Source organism: Urocampus carinirostris, chromosome 1, assembly GCF_059441175.1.
Source record: "Urocampus carinirostris isolate Australia breed hairy pipefish chromosome 1, RoL_Ucar_1.0, whole genome shotgun sequence".
Taxonomy (NCBI): domain Eukaryota; kingdom Metazoa; phylum Chordata; class Actinopteri; order Syngnathiformes; family Syngnathidae; genus Urocampus; species Urocampus carinirostris.
In genome coordinates this window covers 48055623-48071930 of record NC_142349.1, presented here as the reverse complement: position 1 = coordinate 48071930, position 16308 = coordinate 48055623, and the positions used below count along the sequence as shown (strand labels likewise).

Genomic DNA, 16308 nt, shown 5'->3' with positions numbered 1-16308 from the left:
GTCATGCTTACAAATGCTCCATAATGGACTCTGCGGCATGTATACTAAATGGTCAATAAATAAAGCCGCCATTGGTTAAATATTCAGCAGTCATTAGGAAAACATTGGAGCTTTATCGACATGCCCCAGCAGCTGCAGGCGTCCTTAAGTGATGCATAAGAAAAGTACCCACGGTTCTCGGTAATATTTGCCTATTGTGAGGGATTTTCTCACAAAGCCATCTGTCCTTGTGGGTTATTTTTTAGCGGCTTTCATAATTCTTGCGTTTGTCTTGTATTTCACATCCATTAGCTAGCTGCTTTTGCTTTAACTGGCTTTGTAAATTGCTTTCAAATGGCAAAATGAATTTGAATTTGCTCAATGCCAAAATGATAACCTGAAACCAAAGAGAGACCTCTACAATATTAGCAACCCAATATATTCAATGTTGACATCATTAGAGAGCTGACACATTGTAAAGCACTTTGGGAAGTCATTGACTTGAAAAGCGCTATATAAATGCAGATCATTTCATTTCATTTCATGACCAGCTCGGTAGCCTAGATGGTAGGGTGCCCGCTCTGAGACTGGGAGGTCGCTGGTTCAAGCCTCGGCCAAGTCATAAAACTTACAACATTTGTACTCATTGCCTCCCTGCTTGGCGCTCAGCATTAAGAGTCGGAATTGGGGGGTTTGGTCATCTAATGACTAAAAATGTTTGGCTGCGGCTGCATCGGCTCGCAACAGTTTAACTGTATGGGTCAGGTGTACAACATTTCGTTCTGTGTGCTTTGTTACAAAGAATGACAGTAAAAGTAAATTATTCTATTATTCTTCTATTCTCATTAGCTCAGGAGGTAGAGTGCTCGTCTTGGGATCAAGAGATCGCAGGTTTGATTCCCGGCTCCGCCGAGTTATATGTCGAAGTGTCCTTGGGCAAGACACTGAATCCCTAATGCCCCCAATAAGCAGGTTGGCCTTGTATGGCTGTATGGCCGCTATTGGTGTGTGAGTGTGTGTGTGAATGGGTAAGTGTGAAGCTCATTGTAAAGCGCTTTGGGAGGTCTTCATTGACTTGAAAAGTGCTATATAAATGCAGACCATTTAAGGGACCTGTTGCACCTGCCAGAGGGCAACATGTCCAAGAGGTGGTGGCCGGGGTGAGAGGAGCCTTGCTACTATCTTCTACTTTAGTCGCTTCCCGAACCCGATAACGATCTAAAAAGTCTAAATCTAACCATTTATTTGTGCTCTTCTGACTTTCCTCAGAGTCTGGTTTATGATGAGCTATTTAGAGCTATTCAGCTATCTGGACACATCGAATTGTCCGCCCACCCTGATGTTTGACTGACAGCATACACTAGCCTATCACAGTCACACCCACAAAATACTCACGCCCACTTAACACACGAAGCCCTCCCTAACTTGACCACATGATAGCATGAATGCGCGATATGTTGATCAATGACAATAAAGACAATTGAATTCAAATTCCGCAAAGCAGTGAACTTGCGATAACCGAAGCGAGGAGCAGCGATGGATTTCTGTACTTCATGGTAACTGACATGATTTATGGTCATCATCTGGCAAGGAAAAGCACCATGAAGATAAGATGTTTTTTTTGTGCAAAAGGTGGAAGGAAAAACTAGGACACAATTAACATTGAGTCGACACAATCTTGTCTCCTGGCACTTTTGTTACCTGGAGCCATCACTATCTCAGCAGCCAGGCACATGCGCGTGCATGTGCTTTGTGAGAAATGTTGACACCATTCTTTAATTTTCCCAATTACGCCAAAAGTGCAATGTGTTGCCTTTTTTTCCTCTTTTCTTTTTTCCATTTCCTTGTAGCAGGTGCTGGCAACAGATTGTTTTTTTAATTAGTCTCGGACAAGATGTTTTGTGCCCTTAAGATGCTAATCACATCTGTTTCCATACAAAACCAGATGAACAAATACCAGCAAAAATTTGTGTCACTGTGCTTTCAAGCTTGTCCACACTTATTGAATTAATAAGTATTCTAGATAAAGGCTTCCAGGCAATTTTATGTCAGCGTGGGAATGGAATTATAGTATCTTGTAGGTACTGTGTTAACAGCCTATTAAATACTGAGGCACTCACCGTAAAAAGGTGTAATCGTGGTTGGCTCTGTAGTAAATGTCCCTGATACATTGTTGGTATTCTTTACGACTGGGTGACTCAATACTCCGGAGTAAATGTCACATCCCAGAATTATATCAATTAGTAGATTAGAAAAAAGCCAAATGATTAGTAATTTAGGGGTGGCAAAAGAAGTCATCAAAATGATAAATTTCTTCTGCCATGCCTCCCTAGGAAGAAGAAAACATCTCACATAATTGAGAGTATCACTGCCCCCAGTGTAGTAGAGGTGCAGTTCCACTTTATCTAGGACAGTTAAAAACAATACAAAGGATTACAGATGTCGAACATCTCCCCCTTGACCGAGCCTCAGGGGCCCGCCACACTGTTTGAAAACCACTGCTCTAATGTAATGTCTGTAATGGCTTCCTGTTTTCCCTCGCCTGACTTGTCTGTCTCACTACTTCCGCCCAGCAATCACCGAATCACTGGCGTTTGTGTTCACGCGCATGACTGCCCCATTCTCGTAAAACAAAGCTTGTGTGAAAACGTTACGCATCTGGGTCCTCTTTCTGTTCGGGTTCTGACAAGAATATTGCATCCTGAACCACGTTGGCCACAAATGATAATGAAAACGTATTACTGTCACTAAGGGAACATGATAATTTCAGTTTACAAAAAACAACAACAAATAACTGTTGCCGGGAATTAATTTCTACACATTTTCGACGGACGGTGTGCCTCTGCATTTTTTATTGAAAAATGTTTTGCCTTATCACAGAATAAGCTGGGAAACACCACCCTCATGTACAGTAAATAAGTGGAAGGAAATAAGAAGAAAATTCAAGAGGCAAAAATATAACCCATTATGAAAGTACATTTATACAAGTAAGCCCACATTCACACTGTTTAAGACTCCTAATATAACAAATGGATGGTCGGTACAGTGGATATAATATCAATTAATTTAACAATAAAAAGTGGTTTAGACTTCCTCCTTACATGGCCATTTTGCAATGGGTTTAAAAAAAAACTGTATTAGAAATAATAGGCTCCCCATTGGTCAATGCTTTTGCTTTCACAAATTTTGTAGCTTGGTTACTTAGCATGTAGCCTACCCAAAACTCTTCAGGGATATGCGAATGCACAAATGAACAGCTTTCTATCTCAAATGCCAGACCCCTTAAAACAAACCATTAGACTTTCTGTAAATGACTGAATGAACTCTCTGGCAGTTCACATTTGCTTATTGTGCCACCGGGGCTGAACTTCATGAGCATGCAGGGAGGATATTGGGAATGGAAGTCAGGCCTTTCAATAGTATCTGGACAGGTTTTGATTCCATCCGAAAATTAAAAAAAAAAAAAAAAAGAGAAATAAAAATATATGAGAAGCTTTTACTAAGTTAGATTTTTGATGGGACTTTGCTGCAATCACATCTGGTGCTTTGGTTCTCATGGCTACATTTTTGTTGATTTCACCTCAGGGTACTCTCAAAGTTAACCAACGGATGCTAAATTGTGAATTTTGTATCAAAATATTAATTCATTTTCCAGTCGCTTGTCATTATAAGGGGTCGCAGGGGTGCTGGAGCCAATCCCAGCCGACTTCAAGAAGCAGGTAGGGGACTACCTGAACCTGTTGCTAGCCAGTGATAGGGAAAAATCAACATGTAATTCACAGTAATCCCTCGCTGTACAGGGGTTTCCTTTTTGCAGTTTTGATATCGTGCACTTTGTTTTGCAACAGACAACATGCAGCAAATGCTATCATGAGGGCAGGTTGCAGAGGTCAGTGTGTGTGTTGGGTGGGCGTGACTATCTGTAATAGGTAGGTGTATGCTGTCAGTTAAACAGCCTGGCGGTGGCACAATTCAACATGTCTGTCAAAAACAAATTGCGAAGCACGGCAACAAGTATTATTTTAGCGGATCATTACATTGAAAAGTAATTCATCGATGAAATCAGATTTAGACGAAAGTCAGGTAAGTGCAGAGAAATGCTGATCACCACAGAATGCTCCATGGATTGTTATTGTGTCTGGGAAGAGACTGAGGCGGCTTCGGGAGATGAAGCAAAAGCGTGGCAGCACGTCTGCCTTACCGATGTGGCTATGTAACAACTCACACAGGCTACCCCTGTCAAGCCTGTATCTCACCTACGCCCGATCCCTTAACAGATGAGCTGGAGCTACAACTCATGGAAAACAACTGCATTTGTGACAGTTGTATTTTAATCATCACTGTCTCATTTCGAGGATCTTCTATGCTAGCTGGCTGCACAGTAAATTGCTTTCTCACACTACAAAAAAGGGACACCATCAAAATTCGTTGGACTATTGAATAATGACTATAGATCATTCTTTCATTCTTTCATTAATTAATTAATTAATTAATTCATTCATTCATTCAACTGCTAAACTGCTATTCTATGTTCTGTGTTTTTATTTGTACATTTTAGGTTGTTATTTTGTTACAGTCGTGTATATTATACGTTATTGATATCTCTTAAATTCATGTTTCTACTTCGCGGGTTTTGAGTATCGCAGGTGCTTTTTAGAACATATCCTGCACAAAAACAAGAGATTACTGTTTTTTTAAACTGGTTGTTCATCGTCAATCGTCAAAGGACAAAAAAAACTAATTTGGGAGAGACAACAACCATTCTCAAGCTATGCTTGCTAACATGAAAAGGTCCACCGGTGCTCACTAGTGTACACAAGATACAATTTCTAAAATGTACAGTTCAAGATGCAAAGATGCTTGCAGCAACAAATAAGTGCAAAAAAATGAGTTCAGCCAGGGAAATGATCAAAAGTGTCCGTGCCTTTTGTAATGGGGTGAGTAAGCTCAAGGAAGGTAAAAAAACAAGCCCACGCTGGTGAAACACTAGCGACTTTCGCCGCAGAGGAAGAGGTCTATGATTATTTGTCTGCACCAAACTTCAGCTGGCAAGTGTTGAGCTATAGAGGAGGACTATTTTAGTGTTCAGGGGGAATAGGTGAAAAGATAAAGAACAGTATAAAAAAATTTATTCTCCCTACAGTGAAAAAGTGCTTTATCCAGCCCACAACAAAGCACTTGTGTTCTACCAAGTATCACCTGAAATTTGCATATAAATACAAATAGTTCGTTGGAAAATATTCAGTCATTTTGTGATCTAATAGAAAAAGATTTCATCTGTAAAGTTTTACTACCAAAGTAATTATAAAACAAAAAATATTACAACCAAACAGAACTTTGCATTAAAGCAATGGTTCCCAAACTTTTGCAGGCTGGCGCCCCCCTGGGCTCACCAGTGCATTCCTGACTTGTGTTTCCTATGGACCTAGCGACTACGCGAAAGCAAATTCTGCAACAGGCATTTTCTTCTGTTCCACGTCCCCTTCACCAAAAGCAAAACAGGTCCAAACAAGTGATGTACCGCCCTTCTTTGGTGCAAGCTTCGTTTCCTTCTACTTTGTTGACTCTGGGACTATGTTTACGGAGTCCGACATGACACCCAATAAGCTCACACGGTGGGTGTGGCATAGTGTGGTGCTTTCAAAGTTTGAATCGTATTCATTGGCCTTTGCTATTATTAAAAACCTGCCTCTGATTGGTCAGTGCTTTTAAAAGTCAAACAGTAACAATTGTGGTTGTCCAAAACTCCATCACTTACTACAAGACCTTGAAAAAAACGCAGTGCTTTGCAGTTTTACAACCGCACTACGTTTAAACTTCTGACTTCGACAACAGTGCCAGAGCTCCGGTAAAAGTTTGTTTTTTTTGTCAATTTTTGTGCGTACTTAGAGCTTTAGAAATATGTCCCTCAGTCTTGAATCTCAAAATCAGTATTGTCACAGAAATGCCACGATGGGTCATTGCCGAGGTTCGGCTTGTCCCATGAGAGTGGGATGACCCCTAAAGACAACAGCGACCAGATAATGAAGGTGCTGTATCCGAGTCAGCTCAGGAGGCTTATCCTGCTATTGGTAACCATGGAAACAGTAGCACAACACAGGAAGTGGTGCCCCCACAACCCTAGGGGTTAAGGTATTGGTGAGCCGTGAGGGAAAATCGTGCGTAAAATAATAGGAAATATTCTACCTAGAATATTCTCAACTTCAATATTTGAATAAAGAAGAGAAAATCAAAACATTGTTTTTTAAAATTCAATTGATAGTTAATTGAGAAAAACTAAACGACCGATTCTTGGATTAAAATACAAACGGTTAGTTGCAGTCTTATAGCGATAACGCAATAAACGGCAGCAACTCCTGCTCTCGCTCACGGGCGTGCGTCGTCGTTCGCTTTGGTGCTCGCCCTTAAACGTCTCGCGCTCTCCGCCAGGATCCACTTGCGTGTGCACGATCGGGACCTGCGCATCTTTCCTCTCTCCCTTTCCACACTAATGAGCTTTTTCCGAGGAAGACGCGTGCGCTCGGAACTCGAGGACGACTTCTTTCCACCAGTGATGCTTTTTCCAAAAGGTAACATTGCGCCCACCCAAATAGTGCATTGTCATCATTTGGTAGCTGCGGTTCTCCTTAGATGTTTATACAATTGAATTGTCTTAATTGTCATTGATATCAGTTGAATGCAAAATGATTAGGCACCACGCTCCGGGGTAAACATGGAATAAAGACTTTAAAGAAAAGACTATTTGGAAAAACGGCAGAAAAAATATTTACAACATAGAGCAGGTGTCGGTAACCTATAGCATTTTTTAAGAATACACATGGCTCAGAGACAGGACAGTTCTTTTGCCGCTTGATATTGTTTTGCTTCGAGTGGAGTCGAATTGGCACACATGCGAGGCTGAGACAATGCAATTGCGTGAAGGACACAATAACGAGTATTTTTTTAGTCAGGTTGTCACCCCAGCAGACCCTGTTTGGGCTGTGAATCGCTAAATAATCCTTTATATGGAAGCTCATTAAACAATCCATGTTTATTGTTAAGACACTCTATGATGAAAAGCCACAGAACAAGCTTTAACCCCAAAACAAAAGTTTTACCCAAAAGCTCCAGCAAAACACCTAGCGCAATTTGATTGGGTGAGTGGAATGGGCGGAGCTATGAACAGGACAGGACACGCGCACTTGTTCTCCTTTGCCCAGCACCGTCTGCACTGAAGGTAAATACGTCGGCATCCTTGTTTGCAGTATTTTGTGACATTTTTACAAAAGAACTTTGCACGCACCTTGTTTTGAAACCATTATTTAGGCATACTTATTATTTCATAGATTTGATCAAATCGTCTCAAGTCACACAGTGAAATAACGTGCCGAAGATGTAGCTTTGGTCTAGAGAGCAGGTTTGGCGGTTTCGTTGTATTTCATCTTAAAATATATGGTGTGGCCCTCAGGGTTCTCCAACGAGGTCCACGCGGGCAGCAGGAAGCACTCTAAGAACAGCTGAGGTGCCCGAAACCTGTTTTGAAAATAGTGCTATTGTGTCATTGCGATTTTCAAGTCAATTATTTTTTTTTAGAAGTTGACTGAATCTTTTTAAACCTGCTTCTAATAATTGACTTAGTAATAACAACATAGTAATAACAGGATGAGTTATTTTAGAAATGCATTTCAAATTCTAAGCTAATTTATAAGTCTCAGCTTGAAAAATGTTTAGGACCCTTGGTGTCGTCACTGTAGTGCAACCAAAAACAAGAGCTAAAGACTACAGGGAAAAATTCAAACTACGTAGACTTAAAGTGACTACAAACAAAATATTTCTTCTCGTTTATTGTATTTATACTAATTGACTTTATTGTGATTTATATCAATGTTGCAAACATTGTATGCAATGAGATTAGATGTGAAACTATTTAGTGATCGATAGCGGTAAAAAAAAATATAAATTCATCAAAAAAAACAACAGATATTTGAATTATTAGCAAGTACATAAACATATGAACTTGCTTTTTTGTAATACCTGGTGAAGAAATTTGTATTTATTTTATACATAAGCCTCAACTACAGGGGTCTTACATGATTGCCTGTGATCTTGCTAAGCATACCCCTGAAACAAACAAACATTCTTTCTTCTTTTTCCCTTTTTGTTTAAATTTTTTTTCACAATTTTTCGTTTTTCCTTTTTTCTTTCCATTTTCATCCTATTTTATTGCCTCTATTTTCTTCTTTTATTCTTTCTTTTCTTATTTTCATTTTCTTATCTGTTTTTCTGTTACTTTCCTGTTTACTTCTCTTTTTTTTAGCTCTCCCTTTTACCCCTTATTGTTTATTTTTCTTCATACTTTCCCGTTTGTCTTTCTTTACATAAGGCTAAAAAATGTTGCAGTTTGATCACTGTGTCGTCATTGTTTGCATTCTTTGTTGGGCTCCGTAGCACTCGATTTCAATTACACTAAATAATACAGTGACTTCTAGTGGTCACATATTACCCACTGTCCCTTTAAAAAGAAAGAAAAAAACCCTTCTACACACTGTATTTTTGATCAATTTATTTCTGATTCATGCATTGCGGTACATTGCAGTTATGTCTTCTAATCCATCAAATGTTGGTCTCTCAAATGTATTCAAATGTCCTTCTATTTAGCAAAATTGTAAGGTAGCATAAGGAACATTTCAAGACCCCTCACCCCTGCACACTTCAATGCGATTGCGCCCCCACATTGGTGAAAGCACAGCATCAGACCTCCCTTTCCCTCATTCAATTAACTTCAACTCATTTCCATCCGTAACCCTCACCCTCCTAACCCCCCCTTCAAATTTCACGCAGCACAAATTTGAGATGTCAGGCAGGGATTGCTTAGTGAGAAACCCTGGGGGTTCGGGGTTTATACCGAGTCTGCTAAAATGTAACAAGTGATTTCCCCAGGCAGACTCAAAACTCATCGTAAATGAGCTCGAGCTTCCTCTCAGATACTTGTGAGTGCCCCATGCCTCAGAGACCCTTGACACAAAAACTGTCAGTCAATTACAGACGTTTTTTTTGTGTCGAGAAAACACTCGAAAATTGTGAAAAATCTCTTGAGTTTCAGATTTCCAAACAATTCAGACCCTAAATTCCCCATAAAATGGAGCTGAATTGGTTTTGATTCCACATTTAAGTTCAAAAGAAGTGATGTATCACATACCACCAATTTCAGCTATCGTTATCAAGCTTTAAACATAATAATTCTTAAAGGGACATTGTGAATTATTGAGCCCTTCCTTTTGGTTAATTAATTAAAAAAAAACATTTGAATAATAAGCAACTCTACATGTACAACAGTAATCCCACGGTTATTGAGATTAATGAGGGCCAGAACCCCTGCGAACCCGGAAAAGTCCACAACAAAGGTCAAACTTACCTTACAATGACGCCCTGACCGACTGAGAAAATATGATTGTAACAAAATAACAACTGATCTACAAATAAAAACGCAGAACACAGAATGGCAGTTGAATGAATGGTCTTCAATGTCATTTTAAAAAAGTCCAAAGAAATGGGAGGTATTCTCCTTTCAGTGTAAGAAAGTGATTTAGAGAGGGGCTGGCTAGCTGCACACAAGCATCGGGTATTCTTGGGTTGAGCAAGGCCTCCATGATGATTAAAACACAAATGTCCCCTATATACAGTAGTGGTTTTCTACGAGTTGTTGCTCCAGGTCATCCGTTTCATGGGTAATGGAGGTGATGTTGGTGGGATACAGGCTCAGCCAGGGTGCCATAATAGCGTCAATAGCACAGCCGTAGCACTAGGTTGGACGTGAAGCCTTGGTATTGGGTACTCCACCTCAGTTGATTCCCAAACCCAATAATAATTAATGAAGCACCTGCTAATGATCACAATTCCTCTGCAACTGACTTTCCTTAGAGTCCAATTTTTAGTTGCACTGCACAATATAGTGACATCTAGTGGTTAAAAAATACACCATGTCTTTTTAAATTATGTATTTGTTGCTACATCTTGTACAAATATTTACAAAATCTGGGGGGCATATAAGTGTGACTGGAAATGACCAATAGCCTCTCATAAAACTGTATTGTGTGAGGTGCCGTGAACTTTCCTTATAACATATTTACAGTAAACAGTATACAAAGAGATTTGATAACGTTCTGGTGGAGTGGTAGAATTAAGAACTGCTAATTACAAATGATACGTCTACACATAAGAATATTGATATAGCCTAGGGGACCAGAAGTCAGATCAATAGCCGCTGCCCTGTTTTTTCTTAGTCGTCTCTACTCCATCCTGATTTAAATAAAGCATTGTAGAAAACTGATAGCCCTCATCATCAGTTAGGTTTAACAAGGCAAACATCTAAACTTGAACAACAACAGCTCTTGAGCGTTGGAGGACCCCCACCCATCCCCCTTGCCTATCAGTACGCAATCTTCAAATTAACTCCAGACTAATGGACTAATTGTGTTGTCAGATTGCAGCTAGAACACGACAAGGGAACATCATGGACTCCTGGATCTTCCTGTCATCTCTTCCAAACATGTCAGAACACCTCATGTATGACAACTTCTTCCCGGCAAACGAGTCTGACATGCAGAAGAGTTACACAGATGAGAGCTTCAACCAAACCAGCACGGTGGTTATAACCTGCATGTACTTTCTGGTGTGTGCGATGGGCCTATGCGGTAATGCCCTGGTCATCTACGTTATCCTGCGCTATGCCAAGATGAAGACTGTCACCAACATCTACATACTCAACCTGGCGGTGGCAGACGTACTCTTCATGCTAGGACTGCCCTTCATCGCAATCCAATTGGCACTAGTCCACTGGCCGTTCGGGCCGGTTCTATGCCGGGTAGTGATGACTGTCGACTCCCTCAATCAGTTCACCTCCATCTTCTGCTTAACGGTGATGAGCGTTGACCGCTACCTGGCTGTGGTGCATCCCATCCGCTCCACCAAGTGGCGCAAACCCCACATGGCCAAGATCATCAATGTGGCGGTGTGGGGTGTGTCCCTCATGGTCAACCTGCCTATTGTTATCTACAGCGGCATCGTTACTAAACCTGACGGCTGCTTCTGCACCATTGTGTGGCCCGAGCCTCAAGAGGCCTACTACACCGCTTTCATGTTCTACACCTTCATCCTAGGATTCTTCCTGCCCCTCATGGTCATATGCATGTGCTATCTACTCATCATTATCAAGGTGAAGTCATCGGGCATTCGGGTCAGTTCCTCGTCCAAGCGGCGGCGCTCGGAGAGGAAGGTGACGCGGATGGTGTCCATCGTGGTGGCAGTTTTTGTTCTGTGCTGGCTGCCTTTTTACGTCTTCAACGTCACTTCTGTGACCGGCACACTCAGCACCACTCCGGTGCTGCGAAGCATCTTTGCCTTTGTGGTGGTGCTGGGCTACGCAAACAGTTGTGCCAACCCTATCCTCTATGCATTCCTGTCAGAGAACTTTAAGAAAAGCTTCCAGAACGTACTGTGTCTCAAAAAAGTTGCTGGTCTGGACGAGACTGACCGTAGTGACAGCCGCCAGGATAAATCTCGAATGATGGCTGACCCGACGGAAACCCAAAGCACTCTGCTGAATGGTGACCTGCAAACCAGTATTTGACCTGCCACGTCTTGATTTGGCAGTACTCACTTTTTTTATACCGTTTGAAAAGTCGACTACCAGAGTTAAGCTAAGGTCAGCTACAGCAACCATGACAGGTCTTACCCAATGGTGTTCTCTGTTGAGACCCCGGCTAAACCTTAACATGTAGACGAATGTCTGTTCTGACAAAAGATTTTCCATTGGCAGAGTCCAACGGCAATGCAGGTTCTGTGCCCTGCATGTCCGCTCACCAAATGGGGACCTTGGAGAATGGTGAACTGTGGACTAGGACATAGAGCACCTATTGGTTTTGGAAAAAAAAAACAGCAAAAATAAGTATCCTTGTACAAGGCAATAGAAGCCAATGTGACACAAACTCAAACGGAGACCACAAGAATATTTAAGAGAATTAGATGTTTTTTCTCCCAGACTTCCAGCCCATTCAAACGTTTGCTCTGAAATCTGGACCGTAAAAATGTTTCCTCAGGCGAATGACACAAACACACAGACTCAAACACACTTCCTCAAAACTAAAAGAGTATTTGCATTTTGACGTTACGAGAGTTGTGTAAACATGACTTGTGAACTCCATTTCAAAGTCCATTTTGCTCTTATTTTTTTCCATGCATTGCTTTGAATTAAGAACACAAAGAACAGATTTTCTCTTTTTGTAGCTTGCTAAATATTGCATTTTAATGTTATTTATGGTGAATTTAGTATTATTTATTTTGACGTGGAGTGTGATGTAAATGGGAAAAATATATGTGACATGTACTAGAGAAACACAACATGAGATGTTACATTGTGTATTGTGTAAGTTTTAGTCTGTTTTTGTGTATAGTGTTTCTTAAAAGTATTCTTGATTGAATTAGATTTTGTCACGTTTTAACGTATCAGTGCACATTACTGCACCCACAGTGTTGACTGCCCTCTTGTGACCAAATTCTCATCAGGAATCATACACAGCAAATGCAGTAAATGAACACAGGCCAAAGTGTTGGAGTATGATAATTGAATTGTGATTAAACATTTTGCATAATAGGGAAGAAATGTCATTTTAGTTTTGTCTGGTGGTTCTTCGAAACGTTTTTAGTGAGATTATCAACCCAACCTTGCCTTCTATGGATATGAAGTTAGAGGCGGTGTTTTTATGCCGTATCGATGATTATAAAACACAGTGGCAGGCCATGCATTTCAATCCTAGGACTCCAGCTCTGTCGTTTGCAAACAAACAGGCTTATTTCGGAGAAGTTGGGAAGTGGAAGTTGATTCGTGCCCAGTTGGAGAGCCGGGAACACAGACTGCACGAGAGGGGGCGAGGGCGTGCGAAGAGCAAATCCTGTCTTATGTAACAAAATCAAAGTTAAACAAGAGTGACTAGACAAACAAACAACAATGACAGATGGATGATAAAAAATACAATAAAAAGTCAATGACAGAGAAGCTTGACCCGACCCGTACGTAATGTTTGACATTTTAGCTCGAAATTCAGATCAGGTCAGGCTTGGTCTCAGGCTTAAGATCTTCTCTGCTGGGTGAAAGTGGCAGACAAAACGTTTTCCTGATTCTGAAAGGCTTGCTCACTTCAGAGTTGTCCAACCTTTTATTAAATCAACACAATACAATGCATTTCCTTGTGCAGCTTCTCTTTTGTGGCTTGCCGCCCCCCCTGGCCAATTATAATTTGTGAAACCAGTGACATTTACCAAAGCCTGCTAGCAGGCACTGACTCTCCAACTTGGAATCTGATTGGCTAAAGTTAACAAACAGCATTATTAAACACTGATGTTATGGTACACAGACTTCAGGAATCTTTGTCAAGGGTTCCAGGTAGATTTTTGAACCGAGAGACAACTAATGGCTGAAAATTGATTGAGAACCTGCCTAAATATGAAAGCACAAATCTGGAAGCAGCACAGCCAGGAAGAGGCAATGAAAACAAGCTTGACACCTTGATGCACTGAATTTGAGATGCGTTTGCATAATAATAAGGAACAAATGATACAGCTATGGTGTCAGGAATATCAACAAGAGTCACTTGCTGTTGTTTCGGCCGCACTATTTTCCCTGCGTGTGATACATAGATACCGTACTATGGTGGGCGTGGCGTAGCGCTCTCTGTCAAATGTAATAATGAAAATCACTTGATTTAGATATTTTTTTAGGCTATCAGAGAAGACCTTGCTGTTACTTCAGAATAATATTACTCATGTAAAAGTAAAGGTAGTCATCCAAAAGTACTTGGTGAAAAAAATACTCAAGTACTGAGTCACTGTAGCAAAGTCGTATTTATTGCTTCTTTAAAACAACCAATCAGATCATCAAATTATCAAAGTCCATCCAATGAAGGAAAATATAATAACTTAAAAGTAAATCAAAATAATCAACGTTAATTCAAGTACTGTGATAAACAATAAAATAAAAATAGTATGAATCAAATAAATAAATTAAGCACATGTAGCACATTTAAAGCCCAGATACTTATCAAACAGGCTGCAAGCAGAACAAGCTAGCCCATGAACTCGAATAAAGGGGACATTACATATTGTAGCCGGTGTTTGGCACCCTTTTAAGGGGAAAATGCTTTTGATGTTAGGCCAGGGGTGGTGCTCCTCTTCATTTCCCCCTGTAGTGGGTTTACATAATTCACCCGCGGAACACTGGTTGGGGAGAGAGTTCCAGAGAGACAAGTTAACGAGTCGGACTCCCCCTTCTGGTTAGTATTGGTGGTGCGCTGCTTGGAGAGCGATGTAAACAAAGCTCCCATTTGCTCCAACTTCCAACACGCTACACCCCACTGAAGTTGCATATGGTCACGTGACGAGGCTGCTACGTATGATTGGTTCAACATAGTAGAGGTGGCAGAGTTCTGTGTCAAAATAAATGCGCCTTGGTAGATACAGACAGACGCGTACTTACGTTGAGGGGATTTATTGAGTAACGAAGTAACGACTTCAATGTTCAATGTATTGGAGTTAAAGTACGTTTTTGATTCACAAATTTACTGAAGTAAAAAGTATAAGGATATAAAAATACTTCTAGAAGTACAAATTTCCCAAAACGTACTTAATAGATTGGAGTAAATGTACTTCGCTACTACCCATCTCTGCTTTTAATTCATACTCAAAATAAACACTGAAGTATATTTGCATAAGGTTGAAAAACTAAATATCTGAAAAGTTTCAATGTAACGTGAAGCACAGCAAAGCACATCATCCAATTGCAGTAGTTGTGCAACTTGTTTCAGCTTTGAAAGTCAAGTGGTTTTCTATATTTCTATTGCAGCTGTGACTACAAATATTAGTCTGATAGTTTGCTGATCCGCTCTATGAGCTTTTCTACACCTCAGTTTTCCTCATGTTCCGAATGTTTAATTACCGAGTGTTTCTGTTTTTCTTTTTTACATGTTCATTTTGAAGTTGTACTTAAATAAAACCTTTATGTTTAGATAGGGTTGTTTTTGGAGTATTGTACACTAGACGGCGTTCTTTTTTATGAAACACTTTGGTCAATTGTGTTATGTAATGCTGACATTACATATAATGACATTATTTATGATTGGTGGAAAATTTGTATATTTTTAAATTTAAGTTTTCCATAATGTCTTCAAAATGGCATCAACTCTAAGTAGTTTGAAAAAAAAGAATTCAAACTATTTATATATATTAACCAACTTAAATGCATTTCTCGAAATAATTGCATGACTGGTATTATTGCACAATGGTTCATTTTGAAGTGTTTTACAAATAAAACTGACTTGAGTTCAATGTTTAAATTTTGGCTTTTGTCATGTATGCATGTACCTCATTTAACACAATTACTTCACTTTTGACCCCTCCAGTTACCGCAGGTGTCCCCCAGGGCTCTTTCCTGGGTTCCCGCCTCTTCATAGGCTACCTCCTCCCCCTAGAAATTTCCCCCATAAATTCATTTCCACGGCTTTGCGGGTAACACCCAAATCTACCTCTTCTACAACCATCTTCGTCCCTCCCTCACCACAGGACCACCAACCTTGTTCATTACCTTATTTTTTTTAATTGTACTTACGTTTTGAATTTTTACTGTTCTATATCCTGTGTACAGCAACCGTGGGTGTCCATGAAAGGCTCTCCGCAAGAAAATGTATTATTTTCAGATTTGCTCTGCTCCTTTTAAGTAAAACTGTGTTTATATGTATAATTGTGTGTGCATGTCTGATTGGATGACGTAAATGCCATCAAGTATATATTGAAATATTTGACGGTATTTTTTTTTTTTTTTACTAATTATACTGCAAAATCACAGAAAACAAATATTTCGGGTACCTAACAAGTGCACACACGTTTACAAACGTATCCCTGAAATACTGAATAATATAACCAACCGGTGTCACTATAGTCCCAGATGGTCCAATTTTCAATGCACTTACATTTCACTTTAACGCATTTCAGTAGAGCTTCTATAAGGGCAAAATTTATTACATCACACTGCTACTTACCCTATGTTCAGACCGTTTTGCTAAGTGTTATGTTTATTTCACTGCATTACATGCCACGCCTGTAACGTTTCCATGGAGAAGTTCTCATCCGATGAGGATTCTGGCCCGTGGTGAACCAGTGCATTGCAATCGGCCTCTATTACACAACATTAACTACAATGAGATTCCATTAAGTACACATAATGATAGAAGACAGCAGTGTTGATGCATGGCCATTAAGGACAATATATGGGTCCATTAAAAACACACAAAGAAAAACAAA

General features: G+C 40.1%; 1 protein-coding gene and 1 pseudogene across 1 annotated transcript; one reads left to right on the top strand and one right to left on the bottom strand.

Annotated features, from left to right (window-relative positions):
* Window positions 1-6555, bottom strand: part of LOC148374964 (uncharacterized) — a 46849-nt pseudogene extending 40294 nt beyond the window's left edge.
* Window positions 6386-15305, top strand: LOC148374963 (somatostatin receptor type 2-like). Its single transcript, XM_088343027.1, has 2 exons — window positions 6386-6548; window positions 10442-15305. Exon 2 carries the CDS (start codon window positions 10472-10474, stop codon window positions 11585-11587), a length of 1116 nt encoding a protein of 371 aa, XP_088199153.1. The 5' UTR covers window positions 6386-6548; window positions 10442-10471; the 3' UTR covers window positions 11588-15305.
* The last annotated feature ends 1003 nt before the right edge of the window (window positions 15306-16308 follow it).